The sequence below is a fragment of the Pituophis catenifer genome, unplaced genomic scaffold (assembly GCF_029215685.1).
Source record: "Pituophis catenifer annectens isolate HBS135680 unplaced genomic scaffold, rPitCat1.0.hap2 SCAF_13, whole genome shotgun sequence".
In the NCBI taxonomy this organism is placed as follows: Eukaryota; Metazoa; Chordata; class Lepidosauria; order Squamata; family Colubridae; genus Pituophis; species Pituophis catenifer.
Genome location: NW_027256893.1, coordinates 4068713 through 4096430, shown reverse-complemented (window position 1 = coordinate 4096430; position 27718 = coordinate 4068713). Strand labels below are relative to the sequence as shown.

The window sequence follows — 27718 nt, the reverse complement described above, 5'->3', positions numbered from 1 at the left end:
CTTTTGCAAAATCTCCCAATTGACAGCCGGTGGCCAGGCTGCTTTGGAGCAATGCATGCAATGCCACGGTTGCAGCATACTGCAAACATCTTTGTTTTTTTTTTTTTTTGGCGTGGAGAAATCAGGCGAGGAAGAAACGCGCGGGGCTCGCGCAGAGGTCCGGCCTTCGGGCTCCCGGTCCTCCTTAAGCCGCAGCCGGGCTGCACCGCCTCCCTGCCGCCCTTCCTCGGCACGCCCCGCGAACAGCCATGGCTCTGGGCCGCGCTCTGGGCTGCGCGGCCAGGCGCTTCTCTGCAGCGCCCGCCAAGGTAGGCGGGTGGCGGGGAAGGGTGGCCCGGCGCGGCCCCTCTCGGGAGGGCTGGGGGGCTTCCAGAGACCCGGGTCGAGCAGCAAAGGCTTGGGGGGAGACGGCTGCACCCCTTGCACGGAGAAAGCTTGCGCGGGTCAGCTGCTGGCTCGTCTACCTGCCTACCTGAGCCGGGTTCTTGCCTCTTTTGCAAAATCCAGTTATTTGGGTTTTGTTTTTTCCCCCGCACGGAGTTTTCTGCAATTCCCAGTTGCACCCGGTGCGTTTGGGCTCCCAGTCGCTGGAACGCCAGTTTGTAAACCTTGTACTGCAAGGGAGTTTTCTGGTCGCTTGCTTACCTGCCTGCCTGCCTGCCTACCTGAGCCAGGTTCTTGCTTCTTTTTTTTTTGGCTTCTCCCCCGTACAAAACCCAATTATTTGATTTTTTTTTTTCTCTCGGATTTTTCTGCTGCTCCTGGTTGCACCAGGTGCGCTTGGCCTCCCAGTCGCTGGAAAGCAAGATTGTACCGTAAGGGAAGTTTAGAGAATGAAGTTAGTTTGGGATAGAGCAGAGGTCGGGGAACTCTGGCCCCCTTTATGACTTGTGGACTACAACACCCAGAATTCCTGGCTGGCTCACGAATTCTGGGAGTTGAAGTCCACAAGTCATTAAAGGGCCACAGTTTCCCACCCTTGGATTATTAGAGCAAGGGTGGGCAGCCGTGCCAGCTTTAAGACTTGTGGGTTTCAGCTTCCAGAATTCCCGAGCCAGCCATGTCTCGGTTAAAGTCCACCAGTCTTAAAGTTGTCCATTCCTGGAGTAGAGAGAAAGGTGTTGCTTTGGCAGGCTTCTCATAGTTCCCACCTGATGAGATTAATGAGGTTGCGTCTTGACTTGGGCTGTTGTGCAAAGTGTGGTGGTGTTTAGTGTGGTTTGCGATTACTTTTCACAATTGCACGAAGTTGCCATGATGATAGTAACTCCCCCCTTCCCACACAAAAGAGGTCCTAAAGCATGATTTTTCAACTTTGGCTACTTTAAGAGGGGTGGACTTCAACTCCCAGAATGCCCCACCCCACAGGGTGTTGCAAATCTGGCTCATCTTAAAGTAGACAAGTTTGAAAAACAGGGCCCTAAAGCTTCACTGGTTGGATTTCTGCCCATTGCATATTTACAGTAGTGGCCAAAATTGTGCAAAAGAGTATTTTTGAGGTTTGATAACACCAGTTTTTTTTTTGTTTTGTTTTTTGGAGTAGTACCATAAAATTATATATCAATGGAAAGATAATTGAATCAAGAATGTAATGCAATAACTTTTATGAAGAATTTGCTATTAGAATAGCAATTACAGTATAAACAAGAAAAGTGAAACACGTAGAAAAAATAAGATATGCAAAAATTATCATGTCAGTTAATAGCTGGGTAACCTTTAGCATGAATTACGGCCTTACAACGTCTTCCCATGGAGTGAACCAAGTCTTTTAGTTCTGCAGCTGTTATAATGTGAAACCAAGATTAAATCATTGCTTCTATTAACTGGGTTTTATTGCTGGGTCGCTTCTGAGTAACAAGTTTCCTTAGTCGGCTCCATAGATTTTCAATTGGGTTAAGGTCTGGGCTATTCCAAGGCCATTCCAGCAGTGGAATATAATTATCTTGAAACTCCCCCCCCAAAAAAGTGGTATTATTAGCCATGAAACCTCAAAACTTTTCCCAAAAGGTTTCCACAATTTTGGCCACTACTGTAGTTGTTTATAAGATTTTTTAAGCCACTTCAGGTGCAAGTCACTTGGGGAAGTTGACAACAAGCCAGGTGCAGAAATAAGTAGATACACACAGAATGCAATAAATCAAAACTACATTCAATTATAGGTAGTCTGCTACTTAACAATCACAGTTGTGAGCAGAATTTCCCTTGGTAAGCAAAGTAATTGCTAAGCAAGCCATGCCTAATTTTCAACCTTTTTTTTTTTTGCCATGGTTGTTAAACAAATCACTGGAACAACTCCTGTTGTTAAGTGAATCATATAGTCATTAAGCGGATCCAGCTTCCCCCATTGACTTTGCTTGTCAGATCTGGGATGCTGCAACCATCCTAAATTCATGCCAGTTGCCAAGCACCCGAATTTTTATCTCGTGACTGTGGGGATGGCTGTAAGTGAGTCATAAACCATTGTTTTCAGTGCTGTTAAGGATATTCTTGGTTCATAACCGATGTTATGGGTTATTGAGCAGAGTATCCCTTAAGTATGCACATGAAAGCAGCTGAGAGTGAATAACCACAGTTAATATACTGACACACTGAGTTGTGGTAGTCTTACTTTTAGAAAAAAGTAAAGCAAAGTCCAATAACAATCCAAGTCATACACAGATAAGGCGATAGTTAAAATATCAATTCAGGGATATTCCAAGTACAAAGTCTTCTTACCAGTTGTTGTCATTACACAATAAAACAGTTCTTCTTGAGTTTCAAACAGGAACAAGTTCAGTATTAAAGCATTCAATAAATAGTAGAAAGCTACAAGTAGCAATGATCAAACAGTGATCATGCAGAGAGAACAAGTGGAGAATAACAGCAAATAAGCAGGTAAAATGGTGTAGTATCCACACAAGCCATGATTCAGGCTTCCCCTTAAGTACATTGGCTACAGAGCTTAGCCAATCAGTATACAGGATGATGCAATACAGTCTTAAAGCAATATAATACCTTTTGACAAACATGTATTGATAGTTTCTATATTGCCTGACCAACTAGTTAGACAATAGCCATTTCCTAACAAGTGCTTTGAAGGATCAATAAATGAGTGGTTATAAGTCCAGGACTACCTATGTTAACAATTGAATTTTTAATAACTCTGGTGTTTAAAAACCTTCCAGAAGAGCCAGATTTTGAATAGCTCCCAAAAGAGTGGGGGGGGGGTGTCCAGAGGAGGGAGCCCCCACATAGAGAAAACACCCACTTTTACTTTCTCAAAGTTGTTAACAAGATGAAGGGGACAGCCCTCTGTACATGCACAGTGGCACGCTCTGTTCCTCCAGACCGGCGTTCTTCCTGGGAAGGGAAATCCTGCTTTGGTATGTGGGGATCTTCAGTAGACATTCTCAATTGATTCAGGTGGAGGGGGGGGCAGGATCTATTGGGGACAAGTCACCTCTCTCCTTGTCCAGCCAGATATTGATGTCACAATAGATCTTTGCACAAATCTAGTCTACAGCTGCAGTGCAGACAAGATTAGGTCTACAAGAGATCCAGCATGTAACAGTCTGAGCCCGGCAAACTGGGTATCTGATGCTGATCAGAAGTAGAGATCTACTAGATCTCCAGTCTGCCCCCCACCCTCACCCCACACACACACACACACACACTTAGAGATCCCCATCAGAAGCATTGCAGCTGGGTTTTATTTGGGACTGAAGCTATTTCTGTGGTCTGACCTCTAAAGCTAAGCAGGGCCAGGCCTGGTTAATATTAGAATGGGAATCCTCTAGAGAGTTCTTGGAAATGGAAAAGTCATCTTGTTCCCAAGAACATTGTAAGGGGAGGTCCACAAAGCCACCAGGAGTTGAGCTCCACTGGACAGAGGCTTTCGCTTTAGAAGAATAGAGTAGGAATAGGAATAGGGATAGGAATAGGAATAGGAATAGGAATAGAATAGAATAGGAATAAGAGTAGAATCTAATTAGAACAGAACAGAAATAGAATTAGAATTAGCTGGAAGGGACCTCGGAGGTCTTCTAGTCCAGCCTCCTGCTTGAACTTATACTATTTCAGATAAGTGACTGTCCAGTCGTTTCTTAAAAAACCTCCAGAGATGAAGCGCCCACAATTTTGAAGGCCAGCTGGTTAATTGTCCTCACTGTTAGGAATTTTAAATTCCCATTGGTTGGGGTCTCTTTTAGTGCCTCGGGGAAATTGGTACAAAATCGTAAAAAAGGAAAGGATGAAGACTCTGTGGGTCTGCTGAACCCACGCTGGGAAGGAGAGGTACCCATGGGGAATAAATAGGAGCCCTGGTGGCGCAGCAGTCTAAAGCACTGTTATTAACATCAGCTGCCTGCAATTACTGCAAGTTCAAATCTCACCAGGCTCAAGGTTGACTCAGCCTTCCATCCTTTCTAAGGTAGGTAAAATGAGGACCTGGTTTGTGGGGGCAATAAGCTGACTTTGTATAAATATACAAAAGGATGAAGGCTATTGCTTAACGCACTGTAAGCCATCCTGAGTCTCCGGAGAAGGGCGGCATATAAATCGAACCAATGAATAAATAAATAATAAATAAATAAATAAACTCGAGAACTCCCTGTAGTCCTTCCCCCGCTCAGAGGCAGACCTCTTTTCTTAGCCCGAAACTGGGGCTGAGATAGGGCAGGCCTGGGACCCCACCGGCTTCCCTCCCCCTTGCTTGTGAGGCCAGAGCCTGGTGGCTCAGCAGACTAAAAGCATTGTGATTAACACCAGCTGCCTGCAATTAGTGTAAGTTCGAATCTCACCAGGCTCAAGGTTGACTCAGCCTTTCATCCTTTCTAAGGTAGGTAAAATGAGGACCCAGATTGTGGGGGCAATAAGCTGACTTTGTATAAATATACAAAAGGATGAAGGCCATTGCTTAACGCATTGTAAGCCGCCCTGAGTCTCCGGAGAAGGGCGGCATATAAATTAAACTAAAAAAAAATAAATAATACAATGTAGAGTTGCCACTGCTTCAGTTGAGACAGCCACAAACAAATTCGGGCTTCCATCTTTCTGTCATGATCTCCACATGGCCTCCTTTCCTTCCGCAGGAGTGGCTGACAGAGGATTTCCTCAATTCCCTCAGAGCGATTGTGGGGGGCCCCAATGTGTCCACGGCCACTGTTGTCCGCGAGCAACATGGGCAGGACGAGTCTATGCACAGGTATGTCTTTTCTACATCGGGAGGCCAGAAAATGCGGCGCACGCGATGGCCGAAAACAGGGCCCGAGGGGACGTGCGGGTGGCCCCCCAAACTCTTTTCACTGGTAGAGGGCCACGCCCCCCCACCCGGAGGTCAAACACAACCCTGATGCAGTCCTCCATGAAATCGAGTTTGACCCCCCCGTCATAGATCCTAGTCATAAATCTGGTGTCTCCTGTTTGGTCCTCTGTGGATGTTGAGGAAATGGGAAATCTCAGACTTTTGAAATAATTTGGGGCTATATTTCCTCTGGTATGGCTGGGAATAAAAAAATGGATATATAGGTAATCCTCGCTTAGCGACCACAATTGCAACCTTGCTAAGTGCCGCGGTCACTCAGCATATGACCTCAATAACATGTATGACCTCATTTCCACTTCAGTCATTAAACAAGTCACTGGTCGTTAAGTGAGCCATCACATGGCCATAACTTACAATTTTGCGGCCGGCTTTTCCCTTGATTCTGTTTGTCGGAAGCCAGTTGTTAAACACGCAAATGGTGATTGCATTACCACGGGGGAGGATGCTACAGGTGGTCAGAAATGTGAGGATTGCTCACAGAACTATACTTGGAATGGTCACTAAACAAGGCATTCAGTAAGCGAGCTCTCCCTGTATCTCTCGATCTTTTCAAATCCCGAATTGTATGTTGGATGAGCCCTTTTCTTTTGGGGTCCCTGGAAGAATTGTTGCTCCGGCCCCCAAATGGTTCCATCTGCTGTGGTGAGGGCAGAGCTGGGCTGGCTGTTTTGCAAAAGCCTTTTTAAAAGGTAAAGGTTCCCCTCACACATATGTGCTAGTTGTTCCTGACTCTAGGGGGCAGTGCTCATCTCTGTTTCAAAGCCAGAAAAGCCAGCGCTGTTCAAAGACATCTCCGTGGTCATGTGGCCGGCATGACTCAACACCAAAGGCGCACGGAACACTGTTCCCTTCCCACCAAAGGGGGTCCCTATTTTTCTACTTGCATTTTTTACGTGCTTTCGAACTGCTAGGTTGGCAGAAGCTGGGACAAGGAACGGTAGCTCACTCCATTATGCGGCACTAGGGATTCGAACCGCTGAACTGCCGACCTTTCGATCAACAAGCTCAGCATCTTAGCCACTGAGCCACCACGTCCCTGTAAAAAAGTTACTCATTATTATTTATTAAAAGTTGCTATTCAGCTAAGGTGCTCCCAGCCTCCTCTGTACAAGAAGTCCTCGACTTACAACAATTCATTTAGTGACCATTCGAAGTTACAACGGCACTGAAAAAAGTAACTTAGGATGGCTTTTCACACTTACGACAGTTGTAGCATTTCCATTGTTACGTGATCAAAATTCAGACGCTTGGCAACTGACTCACAGTTATGACAGTCACAGTGTCCCGGGGTCACGTGATCTCCTTTTGCGACCTTCTGATGAGCGAAGTCAGTGGGGAAAGCCAGATTCCCTTATCAACTGTGTTACTAACTTAACAACTGAAAGTGATTCACTTAACAACGGTGGCAAGAAAAGTCGTAAAATGGGGCAAAACTCACTTAAAAAAATGTCTCACTTGACAACGGAAATTTTGGGCTCAGTTCTGGTCATAAGTCGAGGACTACCTGTATAGAGGCTTGCTATGTTCCTCCCTCCTAGGAACTGCCCCCCGGATGCCGTGGTCTGGCCCCAGAGCGTGGAGCAAGTCAGCTTGCTGGCAGCGACGTGCTACAGCCGAGGGGTTCCCGTCATCCCCTTCGGGACGGGCACAGGGCTGGAAGGGGGGGTCACCGCCGTGCAGGTAAGAACTGGAGGAACTGCGGCCAGGTAGAGCAGAGGCTCTGGGGGCTTAATCCTGCATGGGATCTGGCCGGAGTCTTAAATGGGGGTCGCTCTAATTCAGCTAGACCTCGGGGCCTGGATCTGCTGACTCTGCTTGGTCTACATTTAAGTCAATGTGGTTTCTTCAATGTTGGTTGGTGGGACCTTCTGAGCTTCGGTTGGCCAGCTGGGACAGCTGTAGGTATGGATCAATTTTACCGTATTTTTCGGAGTATAAGACGCACCTTTTATCCCCAAAAAAGAGGGTGAAAATCTGGATGCGTCTTATACTCTGAATCGGGGTGAAATGTAAAATTTGTTACTACCGGTTCTGTGGGCGTGGCTTGGTGGGGGGGGTTTAATGTGACTGGGTGGGCGTGACCAACTTTTTTTTTTTTTTACTTTTGAAAGCATTTTTTCTAATGCTTTGAAAAGCCTCTGCTGATCAGGCAACTCAGCTGGGATCGTCAGAGACTTTTCAAAGCATTTTTTCAGCCAAGAGGTTGCAGAAAAAAATGCTTTGAAAAGCCTCTGACGATCATCAGAGGCTTTTTTTTTTTACTTTTTTTTTTTACTTTTAAAAGCATTTTTTTGGCTGAAGAGTTTGTAGAAAAAATACTTTTAAAAGTTAAAAAAAAAAAAGCCTCTGATGATCGCGCTGCTCAGCTGGGCATGGAGGTGGGGGCAGGGATTTTTGCTACTGGCTCTCCGAACCACCCGCCACCATCACTACCAGATCGGGTGATCTGGTCCGAACCGGGAGCATTTCACCCCTGCTCTGAATGTAGCCCCGCCGATTTCAGAGGCTGAAAAAAGCATCAGAAACGAAGCTTCAGAAAAGAAGCCCCCAAACAGAGCTTCAGAGGCTTTTTTTCTGAAGCTGTTTCAAAGGCAGAAAAAAAACGTTTTTTTCTGAAACGGAGTTTCAGAAGTTTCAGAGGCAGAAAAAAAAAGCAAAGCACAGAGCTCACAACCAAGGAACCTGTTGCTAAAATTCACCTCTGGGAACAGCTGATTGGGGGTATTCCGGGAGGCCGATCCACCTGCCAATCAGCTTTTTTCTTTATTTTCCTCCCCAAAAACTAAAGTGCGTCTTATACTCCGAAAAATACGGTAATTCAGAATAGAGAGAACGGACCTTGGAGGTCTTCTAGTCCAGCCCTCTGCTCAGGCAGGAGAACTTAGACTATTTCAGATAAGTGACTGTCCAGGTTGGACACTTGGCACTTAAGCTGTGGCTTCTTTTATTCTTGGATAAGCTACACGCAGCATCCCCCAAGCCTTAAAACCTGGTTTGCCAGCTGCAAATGCCTGGGTTCCCAGGCACTCCAACCCACCCCAGACCACATTAGGATTTGGTGTGTTGGGTGAACCATCCCCGAATGGCTTGGGATCCTAGTCCAGAATCCAGAGTTTCCCCGGGCATTGAAAGGCTGAACCACGAGGAGAGAGATCCAGATTCAAGTCCCGTTACTAGAAAGGGGGAGACAAATAAGGGGAGGGGGTCGGTCTCCATCAGCCTGATAACCAGGTTCCCTTTTGCACCTAAGTCTTCTGCTTAATGGCCCTGCCAGGTTCTGCTTTTAGCTGGGTGAGCCGTCTTAATTAGGAAAAGAACAGACTGTTTTAGCAGGTGGGGGCTAAGAAGGGCTATGAGAGACTACAGCCCTCCCCCCCCCCAGTTTGGAATTCTAGGTGGGTTTTCCTTGTCAGGGTGCTAATTAATCCCATTCTGCTTTTGGGTAATTGCACCTTGATTTAGAGAAGTGGATCGAGACCTTTCCTTGAAGTATACATTAAGAAAATAAACCCGAAGATATATTTTCTAAGAAAAACTCACTTATTTGTTATAAAGAAAATAAAACATCTCACTAGTCTAATTAATTATATTTTGGCAACGTTCCTGCCGGCCACCTCTCCTGGCCAGACCTCTTGGCAGGAGAACAAAGAAAGTAAGAAGAAAGTGAAAGAATGTAGACATGCGCAGTATCAGTTACTGATAAGAACTTGGCAAGCTACGGTAAGTCTGAAAGCCCAAAAATAATAGCTCATCTGGTAAATACAAAAACGCAGTGATATTCCTAACTTATATTTACATGAGACATGATTGTTGTTGTAGCATGTCAGTAAGATAGACAGAGCTATGAGTAGTTAGGAGTGGACACCACCAGGAGATTCCATGGCTGCAGCCTAGAGTAGGAATTTGTAGGAGTGTTAACGGAATGACAGAGTCTATGGAAGGGACCTTAGAGGTCTTCTAGTCCAACCCCCAGCTCAGGCAGGAGATTTGATTTTAAGAAACTTTACCTGAAGTAAGAGATATGAACCCTGGTGGTGCAATGACTAGAATGGAGCAATGCAGGCTAATCTCTGCTGACTGCCAGGAGTTCGATTCTGACCGGCATGGTTGACTCAGCCCCCCATCCTTCCGAGGTCGGTAAAATGAGGAGCCAGATTTGGGGCGGGTGGGGGGGGAATATGCAAATAATGCTTATCTTATTTACATATATAGTGCTGTAAGGTGCTATGGGGCGGGAATATAAGTCTTAAGTATTATTGCTGTTGCTAATATCAACTGCATCTTTATAATCTGGGTCTTGGAGTTGTGTGAACCCTGCCTGTGTTTTTTCCACCAGGGAGGTATGTGTGTCAACCTGACGAAAATGGACCAAATTTCGGAGCTTAACCCTGAAGATTTCACGGTTGCTGTAGAGGCAGGAGTGACGCGGAAGGCGCTGAACAAATACTTGCGAGGGAATGGCCTCTGGTTCCCTGTCGGTACGGCAACTTGGAGACGGAGGTGGGTGGGGGTGGGGTGTCAGTGGGCCAAGGTTGAGGGGGGCTTCCCCTAGCAAAGTTGGGAGGGGCTGTGTCAGTATACCTGTCCAGGTGCTCCAGCTGAGGCTCAGGCAGGGCCCCTGGGGGAAGGGTCTAGATCCATGATGGTGAATCTATGGCATGCGTGTGTTCTGCCCCAGCTCCGGATCCCAAGGAGTGTGACACACACCAAGCTCCAAATACTCCGTTTATTACAAACAGACCCCTTTCAAAATGCAGGCTTTCAGTGCAAATGTCCTTTTTTTTTTATTGCAAAAGTTTTACAATTACATTTTCACCCCTTTTTCCCCCCCCCCCTCAACCCACCCCAAACTTCCCAACCTCCCTAACCCTCCCTAGCCCACCCCTCCCCCCGGACTTCCACACAATATACTCATGTCAAGTAAAAAAAAACCCCTTTGTATAAAACTTGAACCCCTCCCTCCCCCGTATAATTTTTCATCTTCATTACATTAAAATATTACTGTCTTGACATATCATTTTCAAATGAAAGCTATTTGATACTTCCTAGTTTGATATTTGTTCTGAACATAATCTATCCACTTTTTCCATTCCCATTCATAAGTCTCTTGTGAACAATCTTTTAAGTATGCTGAAATCTTCGCTATCTCTGCAAAACTGGCCATCTTCAAAGTCCATTCCTCGATAGTGGGCAAAGCTTCATTCTTCCAGTATTTACCTATCAACAATCTCACTGCTGTTATCATGTACAATATCAATTTTGTTTCACCCAATGTAAAACCCTTAACTATACCCAATAAAAACAGTTGTGGAGAAAATTGAATTTTTTTCTTCAAAACATTCTGCATGACCCACCAAATTTTTATCCAAAAAGCCTTAACTTTCCTACAAGTCCACCAAACATGATAATATGTAGCATCTAAACAATCACATCTCCAACATTTTGGCTGAACATTAGGGTACATACACGACAATTTTTTGGGGTCTAAATGCCATCTATAAAACATTTTATAGAAATTTTCCCTCAAATTCTGCGACTGTGTAAATTTAACGTTCTGAACCCAGATTTTTTCCCATGTTTCCAGCATCACTGGTTCTTCAAAATTTTGTGCCCACTTAATCATACAATCTTTAACTAATTCAGTTTCTGAATCCCTTTCTAACAAAACATTATAAAGCCTTTTAATATGCATTGGACCTTTCTCTTTTATGTGTCTAACCAATTCTTCCTCATGCAACATAATACCAGTTTTTTGGTCCTCTTTCCATCTCAATTGTAACTGATTATATTGTAACCAAGTTAAGTTAATCCCTTCATCCAACAGTGTCTGTAATGTCTTCAACTGCCATCTGCCCGCATCTGTAAAAAGAACCTCTTTGTATAAAAACCCCCCGAGTGACATTATATTTGTATTCCACATAATATGACCAAGATCCAGCCATAGTGGTATTTTATAATCCCATTTGAATCGGTGCTTCTTCCAAACTCTCATCAAAGAGTCTCTGAGTATATGGCTTTTAAATACTTTATCCACTTTGTTGTCATAAAATAAGTAAGCATGCCATCCAAATTCAAGATCAAAACTTTCAATATTCAGTATTCCAGTCTTTTTCCTTCCAAACCAATCACTTGCTAAGGTCAAAGCTGCTGCTTCATAATATAACTGTAGGTTTGGAAGTTTAAGACCTCCCCTTTCTGGAACATGTCCTTATCAGCCTGCTATAAAGTTACAAAGAATGAACAAAGTCCGACAAAGGTTGGCAATCAGCCCAGAAACCAAGATGTGATAAGAAACTCACTCTCCAAAATGCTCTGCGTAATAATTAAACGTTTCCAGCAACAATTGCTAACTGCGTGCGACTTAAATAGTCACCAATGAGTGGCCAATTAGCCCCAAGCCCTACTGTCGAGGAGACCTCCTCCTCCTGAGTAGCCAGTCCTGCCTTTTGGCAGCCCTGCGTGCCCGAGCATTGAGAAGAGGCTCCTCCACTTCACTCTCTGCACTTGAAGGAGCCTCTGGAGGTTCTGAAGGCCCTGGCTGAGTCTCTGCCTCTGGCACCACATCCTCTTCAGCCTCCTCGCTGTCCAATGCGAGCGCCGGCTGCACAGGCTGCTGGTGTGACACCACACCAGCCTCCTCGTCGTCGGGATAAGCCACAGGCCATGCAGGCCACTGGCGGGCCACAACAGCGTGCCCAAGGTGGCACACAGAGCCATCTTTCTGGGCACACGAGCTGTCACCTGCAGCTGGACATGTGCGCGCGCATCAGGTGGTGTTGGGGCCTCTGGTGCGCATGCGTGCAATTCAGGGGACCCAGCTGGTCTTCCAAGCTCTCCTGCGCAGGCGCATGCGTGCGAGAGTACTTGTGCACAGCGCACGCATGCATAGATGGTGTTCACATATGTGCATTGCCCATGCAAAACCATGCACATGTGCAGACGGTGCGCTTCCATGCGCAGTGCACAGGGGAGCCACTCAAAAGCTATGCGCAGATGGAGCACTTGCATGCACAGTGCATGGGAGAGGAGCCACGCGTTAGCACGGACAGTACACACATGTGCAAAACGCTTGAAGTGCGTACCTGTTCGGCACTCGGTGAGCCTTGGTAGTACAAGGGTTTAAGGCACCCTGTTATTAAGCTGCTTAAGACCAGCTGCCTGCAATTACTGCAGGGTTCGAATCTCGCCAAGGCTCAAGGTTGACTCAGCCTTCCATCCTTTCTAAGGTAGGTGAAATGAGGACCCAGTTTGTGGGGGCAATAAGCTGACTTTGTATAAATATACAAAAGGATGAAGGCTATTGCTGAGCACTTTGTAAGCCGCCCTGAGTCTTCGGAGGAGGGCGGCATATAAATCAAATTAAAAAAAAAAAAAGATTTGCCACCTCTGATTTAGATTTTAGATTCACAGAGTTGGAAGGGACCTTGTAGGTCATCTAGTCCAACCCCCTCCCTCCCACCACCCAAGCAGGAGACCCTACACCATTTTTGACAGAGGGCAGTCCAGGCTCTTCTTGAAAGCCTCCAGTGATGAAGCTCCCACAACTTCCGAAGGCAACTTCTGTTCTATGGGTTGATTGTTCTCACTGTCAGAAAATTCTCCTTATTTCCTGGTTGAATCTCTCCTTGATCCGTTTCCATCCATTCTTCCTTGTCTGGCCTTCAAGTGCTTTGGAAAATAGCTTGACCTCCTCCTCTCTATGGCAGCCCCTCAAATATTGGAAGACTGCTATCGTGTCTCCCCTGGTCCTCCTCTTCACTAGACTAGCCATGCCCAGTTCCTGCAACCGTTCATTGTATGTTTTAGCCTCCAGTCCCCTAATCATCCTGGTTGCTCTTCTCTGCACTTTTTCTAGAGTCTCAACATCTTTTTTATAGTGTGGGGACCAAAACTGAATGCAGTACTCTAGGTGTGGTCTTACTAAGGCTTTATAGAGTGGTATGAGTACCTCCCTTGATCTTGGCCTAAGAATTAGCATAAGGCTCGTGCAGTTGTTGGGAGGTGGGCGAGGGTCTCAGGTTCTCCTCTCCCTTTGCTTTTCCCTTCCTTCTCAGACCCCGGGGCCGACGCCTCGCTTTGTGGCATGGTGGCCACTGCAGCCTCTGGGACGAACGCGGTGCGTTATGGCACCATGCGCCAGAATGTCCTCAACTTACAAGTGGTCCTGCCAGATGGGAGAATCCTGCACACAGCCGGGCAGAGCCGGCGGCCCAGGTATTCCCTCGCCTCCCTCTCTCTTCCCCCTTGGGTCACATCTGGGTGGGTGGCAGCCAGGGAACTCTCTTGGCAGATGTCTCGGGGTGAGCTCTTATCTTCCAAAGATTCCCCTTCTGTGGTGCCCTTCAGAGATGCATGTCTTCCCCACTGGCAGCAAGCGCACTGAGGTTTGCTCAGGAATGTTTAAACCAGTTTGGATTAGCATTTAAGGCGACAATCTAGAAACCGGGAGAGTCTTGAGTTCTAGTCTTGAAAGCTGGTTGACTTTGGGCCAATCACCAGGAGATGGTGAGTTCTAGTTCCCCCTTAGGCATGAAAGCCAGCTGGTTGACTTTGGGCCAATCACCAGAAGATGTTGAGTTCTAGGCCTGCTATGAAGTTTCCGAAAGATGCCCTAATTAATTCATGAGCCTCAAGCCAAGTTTCAAAAGAAATCCAATCATTTATTAAGAGCAACATTCCGGCAATTACTCAAGTGGAGTCAGCTCTGACCCCACGTAAGTTACGGGACCCCATGCCCATGTCTCCACCCTCCTCCCTGGGCATGTCATAAATCACATTCTCCAATGGACCATGTTGGCGGGCTGTAAAAACCCCACCCCTCCTGCCGACTCTGGTAACCTAGGATACAATCTGGAGAAAGGCATGTATGGAATGTATTTTCAGTTGGGGTAGCCAAGCAGCTCCGTCAGTTCTCCCCACTCCTGCTTATGGCAACTTGAAAACTGTTCTAGAAATTGACATCTGCCTTAGGCATGAAAGCCAGTTGGGTGACTTTAGGCCAATCACCAGGAGACGGTGAGTTCTAGTCCTGCCTTAGGCATGAAAGCCAATTGGGTGGGTTAACCACCAGGAGACGGTGAGTTCTAGTTTCCCCCTTAGGCATGAAAGCCAGCTGGTTGACTTCGGGCCAGTTCCTTTCTCTCAGTCCAACCCACTTTGCAGGTTGTAGAAAAATACAAAGAGGGAAGAGTATTAATTATGTTCACTGCCTTGAGTCATAAAAGTAATGAAGATGGGATAAAAATAAATACAGAAACTAAAAAGAGTGTGCCTTCAAGGCAATGGGTTGGTGCATGTGAATTGATAAAAATGTTGGAGAACCACAATGAGGTCCTGCATGTTAAGATGTCATCACACAAATCCTGTTACAATGGGTATTGACATAGGAGGTCCTCTCATGCCCACCAAGCTGAGAGGACCCCCAGAACTGTTTTAACCCCAAGTTGTGTATTTTCCCTTCCCTTCTGATCTCTGTCCTTATTTAGAATGCCCTGCAGTTGCAGGGCATGGCCAGTAGGAGGAGCAGGTCACATGGCTACATGAATTCCAGTTGGTTAAAAAAAAAAAACTCAATAAAAGCTCTTGAGTGTCTATATGGAGATCAGGTTGTGGTTGTCCCAAAGGTGCTTTTCCAAAAGGCAGACGGACCTTCTTTGTTTTTCCGTAAAAGACGTTTCACTTCTCATCCAAGAAGCTTCTTCAGTTCTCCCAAGTCTTCCCAGAATTGAAGAAGCTTCTTGGATGAGAAGCGAAAGGTCTTCAAGCCAAAAACAAAAGTCCAGTTGCCTTTTGAAAAAGCACCTTTGGGACCAATGCGGTTCCGTTGTCGGTACCTTCTGGCTGCCATCGGCTGTTCTTCTGGATATTTACAGAGCAGGTCTGGTTGCCCAGGTACACACACACACACACACACACACACACACACACAATGCACACACACAAGTTTCTTGGCTGTGACACGGAAGAGGTTGGCTAATTCCTTTTCTGTAGTCCCGGCCTTCTCCACGCACGTCCATCAGATCCAAAAGAACTGAGGTGGCCCAGTGGTTAGAGTGCAGCACTGCAGGCTATTTCAGCTGACTGTTAGCTGCAGTTCGGCAGTTCAAATCTCACCAGGCTCAAGGTTGACTCAGCCGTCCATCCTTCCGAGGTCATTAAAATAAGGAACCCAGATTGTTGGGGGCAAGAGGCTGACTCTGTAAACCAGTGGTCCCCAACCTTTTTATCGCCGCGGCCCGCTGAGCGCGCGCAGGGGTGGGGGCACGGCCCAGGAGCTTTTGCGCACGGCCCATTGCGCACGGCCCAGGAGCTTTTGCGCACGGCCCAGGAGCCTTTGCGCTGCAGCGTTTATGTCCCCCGGCCGCTGCGCGGCCCGGTGCCAGGTACTCCACGGCCCGGCACCGGTCCGCAGACCGGGGGTTGGGGACCACTGCTGTAAACCGCTTAGAGAGGGCTGGAAAGCACTGTGACGTGGTATATAAGTGGTATATAAGCAATATAGCTATTGCTATTGTTATTCCTTTTCCCTCCTTCCCTCCCTTCCTCCCTTCGTTCCTCGGTGCACAGTGGTTAGAATGCAGTATTGCAGGTTAACTCTGCCCATATACCAGCAGTTCGATCCTGACCGGCTCAAGGTTGACTCAGCCCTCTATCCTTCCGAGGTTGGTAAAATGAGGACCCAGATTGTTGGGGGCAAAAGGCTGACTGTAAAACCACTTAGAGAGGGCTGGAAAGCACTGTGAAGCGGTATATAAGTCTAAGTGCTATTCCTTCCTTCCTTCCTTCCTTCCTTCCTTCCTTCCTTCCTTCCTTCCTTCCTTCCTTCCTTCCTTCCTTCCTTCCTGTTAGAATGCAGTATTGCAGGCTAACTCTGCCCACTGCCAAGGGTTCGATTCTGCCTGGCTCAAGAGGTTGACTCAGCCTTCCATCCTTCCAGGGTCGGTAAAATGAGGACCCAGATTGCTGGGGGTGATATGCTGACTCTGTAAACCGCTTAGAGAGGGCTGTAAAAGCACTATGAAGCGGTATATAAGTCTAAACGCTATGGCTATGGCTATCCAGCCCTACTTCCCCTTTGGAGATCAGCAAAGCTGAGTGAGATGTGGCCACCCAGTCAGGGGGTCTCTCACCAACAGGGTGCTAAAAACAGGAAAGGAGACCCAGTGTCATATCTGTGTATCTGCCATTTCTTCAGGGGAAGGGGGGGGAATCTTTAATTAATTTCTTTACTTATTACTTTCTTTCCTATGTATCCTATATCCTGAAGTTTATTGATTTATAACTTCTAGCCTGGCGCCTAAGCACCCAGGCATTTTCGCACCTTTTGGGGAATGTAATGTAATTTAATTAATTCAATTTATATGCCACCCCTCTCCGAAGACTCAGGGCGGCTCAAAATACATTTTAAAAAATCATTATAAAAAACATTTAAAAATTAAAAACATTAAAAACATTAAAACTCATTCACGCCATTCATGACCGGATCTCGCCAGATCACAAGAGCGAGATCAACGGCCCCAGGCCTGCCGGAAAAGCCAGGTCTTCACCGCTTTTCGGAAGGCCAATAGGGTGGGGATGGTCTGGACCTCAGGAGGTAACTGGTTCCAGAAAGCCAGGGCAGCCACAGAAAAGGCCCTCCCCTGCGGGCCCGCCAGCCGGCATTGTTTAGCTGATGGGACCCGGAGGAGACCAACTCTGTGGGATCTTACCGGTCGCTGGGAGCTATGCGGTAGAAGTGGGTCTCGAAGATAACCTGGCCCTGAGCCATGTAGGGCTTTAAAGGTAATAACCAACACCTTGAATTATGCCCGGAGACCAATAGGGAGCCAGTGCAGCTCGCAGAGAATTGGTGTAATGTGGTGTACCTAGGTGCACCCACGACAGCTCGCGCGGCTGCGTTCTGGACCAACTGTAGTCTCTGAACACTCTTCAAGGGTAGCCCCATGTTGCAATAATCTAACCGTGAAGTGACAAGGGCATGAGTGACACTGAGGAGAGGCTCCTGATCCAAGCAGGGTCACAATTGGTGCACCAAGCGAACCTGTGCAAAGGTCCCCCTAGCCCCCTGGGGGGGGAGGGCCATGTGGGCTACATCGCTGGAAATCCAGCGGAGGATGACCCTGAGAAAGTTCCCTTATCACTTTCTCAGAGTGGCTGGCACAATAACATCTTCGCACCTGCGGATTGGCTGAATCCACATTGGACTGTTGGGGAAGGGTTTCTAATTCTTTTATTCTAACTGTGTGGCCTGAGGGGACTTCAGAGCCTGCTTTCTTTTCGCCCTGCTATCCCCTGTATTCAATAAAAGGTTCCTTTTGAAATGCTAAGTTTCGAGAGCCTTTACTTTCTTGAATAAGGGGGGGGAGGCCGGGCCTTACACCTAGGTTGCGTTCTCAGACCTCACCAGGTTCTTCCTTCCTCTGCAGGAAAAGCGCTGCTGGATACCACCTAACGGGGCTGTTTGTGGGCTCGGAGGGGACCTTAGGGTTCATCACCCAGGCCACGCTGCGACTGCATGGTATTCCTGAGGCCACCGTGGCAGCCATCTGTGCCTTCCCCAACATCCGAGCAGCTGTGGACAGCACCGTGCAGGTTCTCCAAGCCGGGCTCCCCATTGCCCGCATTGGTGAGTAGGACCCCAGACGTTCGTGGGGGAAGGGGAACTGGGAGGGGGGAGGCAGAGTAACAGCAACAGCATCACTTAGACTTATATACAGGGCCGGATTTTCCTATAGGCTAACTAGGCTTCAGCCTAGGGCCTCAAGATCAAGAGGGGCCTACATTCAAATTGTTAGCAAAATTAAAATTACACTTTCACTATAGGTGAAAGGGCCTCATAAGTGGAATAGCCTAGGGCCTCTTTTCATCTAAATCCGGCCCTGCTTATATACCGCTTCATCATGCTTTCCAGCCCTCTCTAAGCGGTTTACAGAATCAGCCTATTTGCCCCCAACAATCTGGGTCCTCATTTGACCCACCTTGGAAGGATGGAAGGCTGAGTCTACCTCTTGAGCCAGAGAGAATCGAACTCTTAGTAGTGGGCAGAGTTAACCTGCAATACTGCATTCTAACAGGAAGGGAGGGAGGGAGGGAGGGAGGGAGGGAGGGAGGGAGGGAGGAAGGAAGGAAGGAAGGAAGGAAGGAAGGAAGGAAGGAAGGAAGGAAGGAAGGGCACTTAGACTTATATACTGCTTCACAGTGCTTTTACAGGCCTCTCTAAGTGGTTTACAGAGTCAGCCTCTTGCCCCCAACAATCTGGGTCCTCATTTGACCCACCTTGGAAGGATGGAAGGATGAGTCAACCTTGAACAGTCAGGATCGAACTCCTGACAGTGGGCAGAATCAGCCTGCAATGCTGCATTCTAACCACTGTGCATCATGGATGGATGAATGGAAGGGCAATAGCACTTAGACTTACATACTGCTTCACAGTGCTTTCCAGCCCTCTCTAAGTGGTTTACTGAGTCAGCCAATTGCTCCCAACAATCTGGGTCCTCATTTTACCGACCTTGGAAGGATGGAAGGCTGAGTCAATCTTGAGCCGGTCAGGATCGAGCTCCTGGCAGTGGGCAGAATCAGCCTGCAATACTGCAGTGTAACCACTGCGCAACCACAGAACTGGGCAGAGAGGAGGCACAAGGTTTCCATTCGTGTTGTTTGAGGAAAGAGAATTTGCAATCAGATGGGACTGTGGTGGCAGTTCTGGAGGAAGAGGGAGTTGTGTCTGAGGAGCTTGCATTTCATTGTTCAAACTATGGAGGGTCTTCTGGAACTGGGCAGGCTCCATTACGGTCATAAGTAGAGGACTACCTGTAGTGTGCAATTCAAAAACTGGCTGCCGGTCTTTGGTAAGCCAGGTTGGCTGGGCCCTCTCCTACTTCGGAGCCTCCTTCCCCCCGCAGAGTTCCTGGATGAGGTGATGATGGGGGCCTGTAACCGCTACAGTGGCCTGAGCTATGCAGAACTGCCCACCCTCTTCCTGGAGTTCCACGGCAGTCAGCAGAGCGTGGAGGAGCAAGTAGGGGCGACAGGTATGTCCCATGTAGAGGGGCCTGGGAATGGGGGGGGGGCGTATGGCTGGACCTGGTTTGCACAGCGCATGAAACTGTTCTCTCTGATTGGTGTTGCCTTAGCGAGGTGTGTGAATTCAGCTCTGCGTAGGGCTTGGCGATGCATGGACCCCAGTGGCTTCTGTATAGGTAGTCCTGTATATCATCATCATTTAACGACTCAATAATCCCTTGCGGGGTGGAATCTGGGCAACTGAGTGGAGCTAGCAGAGCGTTTAGTGGCCGGATGCCCTTCCTGACGCCAGTGCGGAGTTTTATTCAGCAGAAATATTCTCACTGTGCCCAGAGAGAGAAATATCTGCCTCTACCTAGGATCGAACTCACAGCCTCCTGAGTGTGAGGGGAGAGCTCCACCTCTAGGCTATGCATCGCTCAGTGAAGGGAATCACTCATCATCATCTTTTAACGCTCCCATAATCCCTTGCGGGGTGGAGCCTGGGCAACTGAATGGAGCTGAGTGTTTACTGGCCGGATGCCCTTCCTGTCTCCAATGCAGAGTTTTTTTCCCCCCCAGCAGATTTATTTATTTATTTATTAGTTTGATTTTTATGCCGCCCTTCTCCGGAGACTCAGGGCGGCTTACAATGCGTTAAGCAACAGCCTTCATACTTTTGTATATACCTGCTTAGTAGGGCTTTCGGGCCCCCCCCCCAAGCGGTGTTCTTTTTTATACAAAGTCAGCTTATTGCCCCCCCACAAATCGGGTCCTCATTTTATCTACCTCGAAAGGATGGAAGGCTGAGTCAATCTTGAGCCTGGTGAGATTTGAACTTGCAGTAATTGCAGGCAGCTGGCAGCTAAATGCTACTTTTAACAGTAGTTTAGTCTGCTGCGCCACCAGGCTCCTCAGTGTGCCCAGAGAGAGAAATATCTGCCTCTACCTAGGATTGAACTCACAGCCTCCTTCCTGATTGTGAGGCAAGAGCTCCACCTCTTGGTCACCACACCACTCATAAGTAGTCCTGTGTACTCCTTGAATTATGGCCTCAATTGATCCCCAAATTTCTATTGCTAAGCAAGACAGATATTAAGTGAATATTTTGTCCCATTTTATGACCTTACTTGCCACAGCTGTTAAGAAAATCCGAGCAGCGAAAACAATTAACTAACAGTTAATGAACAATCTTGACAAGGAGAATAATTAACCAGTGGAACAGCTTGCCACCAGAAATCGTGGGCGCTCCATCCCTGGAGGTTTTAAAGAAGAGACTGGACAGCCACTTGCCTGAAATAGTATAGGATCTCCTGCTTGAGCAGGGGGCTGGACTAGAAGACCTCCAAGGTCCCTTCCAGCTTTATTCTGAATAATGGATTAAATCGCTGCAGTTGTTAAATTAGTACCTTGATTATTAAGTGAATCTCACTTCCGGCCTGACTTTGCTTGTGAGAAGGTCGTAATGATAAAGATCATATGATCCTGTGTATATCATAACCCAGTGATGGCTAATCTTTTTGCCATCATGTGCCAGGAAGGGACGGGGGGCGGGGAAGGTTCGTGCGTGCGCGTGCCCACACCCATAATTCTATGTGCCCCGTGCTTGCGCACGCAACCCCCCCCCCTGTTCCTGGCATGCAATAGCCCAGTAGGCCCGTTTTTCTTTCTCACCTGGCTCCAGATCCTCTCTATGCATCTGGGGAGCTGGAAAATAGGCTGTTTCGGGCCTCCGAGGGGGTGGGGAAGGCTGTTTTCATCCTCCCCAGATGCATAGAGAGGATCTGGAGGATCTGGAATGAGAAAGAAAAACGGGCCTTCCACACCCCTCCCCCAGGCCCTCCGGACGCAGGAAACAGCCTGTTTCCCTACTTCTGGTGGACCCAGAAGGCCCGAAAATCAGTTGGCCGGGACGCACGTGCGCGCCGGAGCTGAGCTGGCATGCCAGGCAACATGGCTCCGTGTCCCACCTGTGGCACCCATGCCATAGGTTCGCCATCACGGTCATAATCATTGTAAATATGAGTCATAAAAGCCACCTCCTATGACCTTCTGACAAGCAGAGTCAAAGGGGGAAGTCAGATTCACTTAATAATCAAGTTACTAACTTAACAACTGCAGTGATTCAATCCATCATTCAGAACAGAGCTGGAAGGGACTTTGAAGATCTTCTAGTCCAACCCCCTGCTCAAGCCGGAGACCCTATGCCATTTGCCTAGCGTCCAAATTTTGATCATGTGACCATGCGGATGCTGAAGTGGTCATAACAGTCATAAAAGTCACAAGCCACTTTTTTCAGTGCTGTTGTAACTTTGAATGGTTGTAAGTCGAGGACTACCTGTATGATTCAGTAGATCAGGGTGGAATCATCCTATAACCTAGATCAATAGGACCAGATTGCCTTGGTGGCAGCAGTGGGATTTAATGCAAGTCTCCCTTTGCAGAGGCGATTCTGCAGTCCAACGGGGGCTCGGATTTTGCGTGGGCCCGGGAACCGGAGGCCCGTGGGCAGCTCTGGGCAGCTCGACACAATGCTTGGTATGCAGCTTTGGCTCTTCGTCCCGGCAAAAAGGTGAGCTGGAGGGCAGCCAGGTTATCTTGGAAGAACAGTCCCCTATTTTGCAGTTTGGCTCACTTTTCTGAGTGATCTAGAGTGATCTCCTTGCCTTGCACTTTCCCTGATCCCAGTTCTGAGTTTCAAAACTGATTGATGATGTGGGTCTATAGCAGTGTTTCTGAACCTTACACTTAGGGAAGAAAAACCAAAAGTACACATGTAGACTGGGTGAAACCAAGCTTAATAGCAGTGACTGTGAGAGGGATCTTGGGAGTCTTAGTGGACAACCAGCTAAATAGGAGCCAACAGTGTGCAGCGGCAGCCAAAAAAGCCAAAGCAATCCTAAATTGCATTAACAGAGGGATACAATCAAGATCAAGGGAGGTACTAATACCACTCTATAAAGCCCTAGTAAGACCACACCTAGAGTACTGCATCCAGTTTTGGTCACCACACTATAAAAAAGATGTTGAGACTCTAGAAAGAGTGCAGAGAAGAGCAACCAGAAATCAGAGGCTAAAACATACGAAGAACAGTTGCAGGAACTGGGCATGGCTAGTCTAGTGAAGAGAAGGACCACGGGAGACAGGATAGCTGTCTTCCAGTATTTAAGGGGCTGCCACAGAGAGGAGGAAGGGGGTCAACCTGTTTTCCAAAGCACCCAAAGGCCAGACAAGGAATAATGGAAGGAAACTGAACAAGGAGAAATTCAACCTGGAAAGAAGGAGAAATTTCCTGGCAGTGAGAACAATCAACCGATGGAACAGGAGTTGCCTTCGGAAGTTGTGGGAGCTTCATCACTTGAGACATTCAAGAAGAGACTGGGCTGCCATCTGTCAGAAATGGTGTAGGGTCTCCTGCTTGGGCGGGGGTTGGACTAGATGACCTACAAGATCCCTTCCAACTCTGTTAATCTGTTATTAATCTGTTGTTATTATTATGATCTCAGCCACTTGAAGATGTTTGGACTTCAACTCCCAGAATTCCCCAGCCAGCCCAGCTCCCAGGAATTCTGGGAGTTGGAAGTCCATACATCTTCAAGTGGCTGAGGTGGGGAAACCCCACTCTAATGCAACCTTTTACCCTTCCTCCCTTCCCACAGGGCTACTCCACAGACGTGTGTGTCCCCCTCTCACGCCTCCCTGAGGTCCTGCTAGAAACCAAGAAAGATTTGCTGGACTCCAACCTTACAGGTGAGCTGAATGTGGGTTGGACACTTTAGTCACGAGGCTGTTTGGTGGTCCAGCCCAGGACATGGGAGAATGAAGGCAAGTTCAAAACAAACATATTAATCTTGGCTGCATAGAAGTCTTTCTCAATTGGTGTCATTTAAAGAAATAATTAACAGAAGCTGGGTTTGCACAACATACTGAGCTCTGAAGACAGGTCAAAGAAAAGTCGGTTGCACATTAACAGATTTTCTGCAAACAAATAAAACGGTATTACGGCTAAACCTTAGCTGGGATCACACGACACTGAAGCAGAAACTACCCCATTCTGGCCAGTGAGAGTTTCAGTTGGAAGGTGGACTTGTCAAGTCTCACTGTGGCCAGAAAATTATCCTCCCACAGTTTTTCAGATTTTCGGCAAAATTGCACCAGGGGTTTGGCTTAATGATGGCGGCAAATGATGGCCACAAAAAAAAAACCCTGGCAAAATCATGTTTTATGGCTTTTACAACTTAAGACCATGCTTCGTTAGGGTCATAACTTGAGGACTACCCAAAATCGTATATTAACTGGCCAGTTCTGGTACAGTATAAGGAGTGGTTGGGTGTTGTGACTCAGGCCCACGTAGTTGATATTAAATGCAAAACAGTTCCAAAAAACAAACAGATTTTATTAAAACAGCTGAGAATTAACTCATTCTCAGCGTATTCTAAATGAAATGAAAGCAAAATCCTTAAAACACCAATCTTTAGTTTATCTCTGACCTTGGGATAATTAGCCAAACTGCCAAAGTCTTTTCTTGGCAACAGTTCAGGAACTGAAGAAATAACTACAGCCAAAGAAGAAGCAAATCTCTCAACGGCTGTTTTCCGGCAAAGAGGCCAAGAGCCGTTGCTGGTCTTTTATTTTATTTATTTTTATTTTATTTTATATCCAATTTATATACCGCCCTTCTCCCTGAGACTCAGGGCAGTGTACAGCCGAATAAAAACATAAATTACAAACATTAAAATAGTATTAAAAGAATATATATAAATTTGGCCCTGTAATTTAAAAACAATAACAAACCAATTTAAAACATTTAAAAAAGTTAAGCCAGCCCGGCTTGCTGAAAAAAGAAGGTTTTAAGGGCACGGCGGAAGGCACCGAGCCTTTTAAGCCTTATGGGAGGGGCCAATCATCTCTTGGCCCTACTCCTGAGTCACCATCTCTGCTTTAGCTGCTTTAGCTGCTCCTGCCTTCTGGCAGCTCTTCTCATACATGCACTAGGAACAGGCTCCTCCTGTTCCTCTGTCTCTCTACTATCAGCCTCTGGAGGCTCCAGAGTCCACACGTCGCTCCCCGATGGCCCTGGCCCCATCTCTGCCTCTGACGCAGAGCCCTCATCCGGGCCTTCCCCAGCCTCCAGGACTGGCCCATGTTCTTCCTCAGCCTCCTCACTGTCCGACTCTGCTGCCAGCTCCGCAGGCTGCTGGCGGACCACAACATTGGGTGTATTCCAGATGAAAAGGGTGTCCTCCTTGATTCGCAAAACGATGGGCGCTGCAATCCCAAAGAACATGTTTCAGGAAGGTTGAAACGAGGGGTGCTGTCCTTTTCACGTCTCCAGGTCCTCTTGTTGGCCATGTTGGGGATGGCAACTTCCACTGCCTGCTGGTTCTTGATCCTGAAGACGTGGAAGAAAAGGAGAGGGTGGCTGAGTTTGTCAAACGCCTGGGCAGGTAGGCTGGGGGGCTGGGGGTGGGTGGGTGGGAGAAGCCTTTTGTGGGGTGGACGAAAGAGCCCCTTGCCCACACAGGTTGGACAACAGAAAAGGTGGGGTTTAAAAGCCTTGTAGCCAGGGACATCCCCCTCCGGTCCATGTTGGGGGAAGGCACAAGTGACAAGGAATTTAGAAAAAAAAAATCTTGGGAGATTTTTGATTCTCCAATCCGGAAAAAGAGAGAAGAGTGGGAGGCTCAAAATAATCTGCCTTGATTTTGGTTTAATAGAAGATGGTGTGAAAGAAATCTTGTCAAGCTTTTCAAGGTTCTGTTATTCTACCTTGTAGAATAAAGAAACATTACTGGAATTCCTACTATTTAATTTAATTAATTAATCAAATTAATTAAATTTATATGCCGCCCCTCTCCGAAGACTCAAGGGCTAGGTAGACTTAGCCTACCTGGAAGGGGTAGTGCAGAGGTCTTCAAACTTGGCAGCTTTAAGACTTGTGGACTGGAGTTGAAGTCCACAAGTCTTAAAGCTGCCAAGTTTGAAGACCTCTGGGGTAGTGTGTCCATTTTCAAAGGTGCTCCCGGTTCCCCTCTTAGGCCAACAAAGTTAAGGTGGGCCCTTCTGAGTTTCTTTCCCACTCTCGCCTTTGTCTTGAGGCCGAGTCATCTTCCCTCCAAGGGTCTTTAGCAGCTTGCACGTCTTTTCTCCAAGTCCCTTTGGATAATCCTTTATCCCTGGGCTGAAGATTTTAGGGATAAAGTGTTTTCTGGATGATGAAGAATAGGCTCCTAAGGGAAGGGATAAATTCAAGAAGGGAGGGAGGGAGAGAGGGAGGGAAAGAAAAAGAAAGAAAGAAAGAAAGAAAGAGAGAGAAAAAAGGGAAGGGAAGGCAGGAAACAAAAAGGGAGAAAGAAAGGGAGGGCAGGAAGAGAAATTAGATAGATGACAGGTGGATGGATAGATATGAGAGAGAGAGAGAGAGAGAGAAATGATAGAGAGAGATGATAGAGGGTGGGAGGGAGGGAGGGAGGGAGGGAGGGATGGATAGATAGATAGATAGATAGATAGATAGATAGATAGATAGATAGATAGATGATCAGAAATAAGGAGGAATTTCCTGATAGTGAAGATAATTAATAGGTGGAACCAAATTTGCTTCTGGAAGTTGTGGGAACTTCATCACTGGAAGCTTTCAAGGAGACTGAACTGCATCTATCAGAAATGGTGTAGGGTCTCCTGCTTGAGCAGGGGGTTGGACTAGATGACCTACAAGGTCCCTTCCAACTCTGTTAATGAGAGAGAGAGAGAGGGGGAGAGGGAGAGGGAGAGGGAGGGAGGGAGGAAAAATGCCTAGTTCCTTTACTTGTCTTACCTTGGAAGTGATATTTGGGGTGCGTATTTTGACCTCTTTTGCCCCTTTTCACCAGGAGAGCCTTGGCAGTGGGTGGCACCTGCACGGGGGAGCATGGCATCGGCCTGGGCAAACGTCAGCTTTTGCGCGAGGAAGTAGGAGAAGTGGCCCTGTCCACCATGCGGCAGATCAAGATGGCCTTGGATCCCAAAAATCTCATGAACCCTGGAAAGGTGCTCTAACCACAGGAAGGCTTGGCTGGGAGACTCTCCTGAATTTGCTTTCCTTGCCGGAGAAGTCCGGAGTGAGGCGTCTTTGCTTTTATCTCCTCTTTCCAGCAGAGTCAGAAATACAACAATTAACCAAAGTCAAGTGTTGTGGTTGTTCTCCCGAGGTGCCTACAACGAACACCTCATACTAAACTATGTTTAATTCTAGTCTGCTGAATAAACGACAGTTAGCTGGATTCACAGGACATGATAACTCAAAGCCAAGAAAATGGCTTAGCAAAACCTGAAAACTCTCTAAATCTGTGTTTCCCAACCTTGGCAACTTTAAGGTGCATGGACTTCAGGTCCCAGAATTCCCCAGCAGGCATGCTTTTAAGATTCGTGGGCTTCAATTCCCAGAATTCCCCAGCTGTCATTCTTTAAGATGAGTGGACTTCAACTCCCAGAATTCTTTTTTTTTATTAAAGAGTTTTACAAAAAGAAAAAAATACAATTTTTTTTTACAAGTATTTCCCCACCCCACCACTCCAAACTTCCCAGAACAAAATACAGGGTATAACAATTAACAATCATATGCTAAACTAAGCTAATAAACTAAGGATTCCTATCCCGCCCTTCACACTTTAAGTCCCCTTTTACTTAACTAAATATAAATACTCTTTAATTTTCTATTCATTCATAAGCTATTTGATACTTTTTAGTCCGATATTTGTTTTGAATATAATCAATCCATCTTCTCCATTCCGATATATATCTTTCTTGTGAGTGATCTTCCAAATATGCTGAAATCTTCGCCATTTCTGCCTGATTCGCTATTTTTAATGTCCATTCTTCAATAGTAGGGGGTGGGGGTGGTAGGGAAAGGGGGGAATATGTAAACCTTTTGTAAAACTTTTTAATAAAAAAAAATAGTAGGCAAATCTTCCTTCTTCCAATATTGCGCCACCAAAAGTCTAGCTGCAACTGTGCTAGCTGGGGAATTCTGGGAGTTGAAGTTCATGCATCTTAAATACTACAGCCACCTGTCAGCTTCCTTTGGATTTTTACCCACTTGAAAAGGGTGAGGTAGCATTGGCAGCCATGCCCCTGATAGGAACAGTAAGCATATGGAACTTGGCAATTGTCTGAATTTGTCTTACAAATCTATATTAAAATTAATGCTGTGTGTTTGTGTGGCGAGAGCTGCAGCTATGTGTGTTTATTCACATAATACGGAAATGCTCAGGTGTAATTCGAGGTCAGAGCCTTTTGAACCAGGCTGGCCTGTCGCAGGAAGTAAGTTTATGCCACATTTTCCAACCTGGGGGTTTCAGTTCCCAGAATTCCTCAGCCAGCATGCTTGTTATCGAGAATTCTGGGAATTGAAGTCCACACACTGGGAGTCTCCAAAGT

At 47.0% G+C, this 27718-nt stretch overlaps 1 protein-coding gene across 1 annotated transcript; it reads left to right on the top strand.

The window, feature by feature from the left end:
• The first annotated feature begins 230 nt into the window (after positions 1–230).
• LDHD (lactate dehydrogenase D) lies at positions 231–27495 on the top strand. The gene is made up of 11 exons (XM_070952771.1): positions 231–308; positions 5070–5182; positions 6841–6982; positions 9639–9780; positions 13357–13516; positions 17728–17927; positions 19204–19332; positions 21748–21875; positions 22963–23053; positions 24639–24750; positions 26173–27495. Exons 1-11 carry the CDS (start codon positions 249–251, stop codon positions 26336–26338), a joined length of 1443 nt encoding a protein of 480 aa, XP_070808872.1. The 5' UTR covers positions 231–248; the 3' UTR covers positions 26339–27495.
• The last annotated feature ends 223 nt before the right edge of the window (positions 27496–27718 follow it).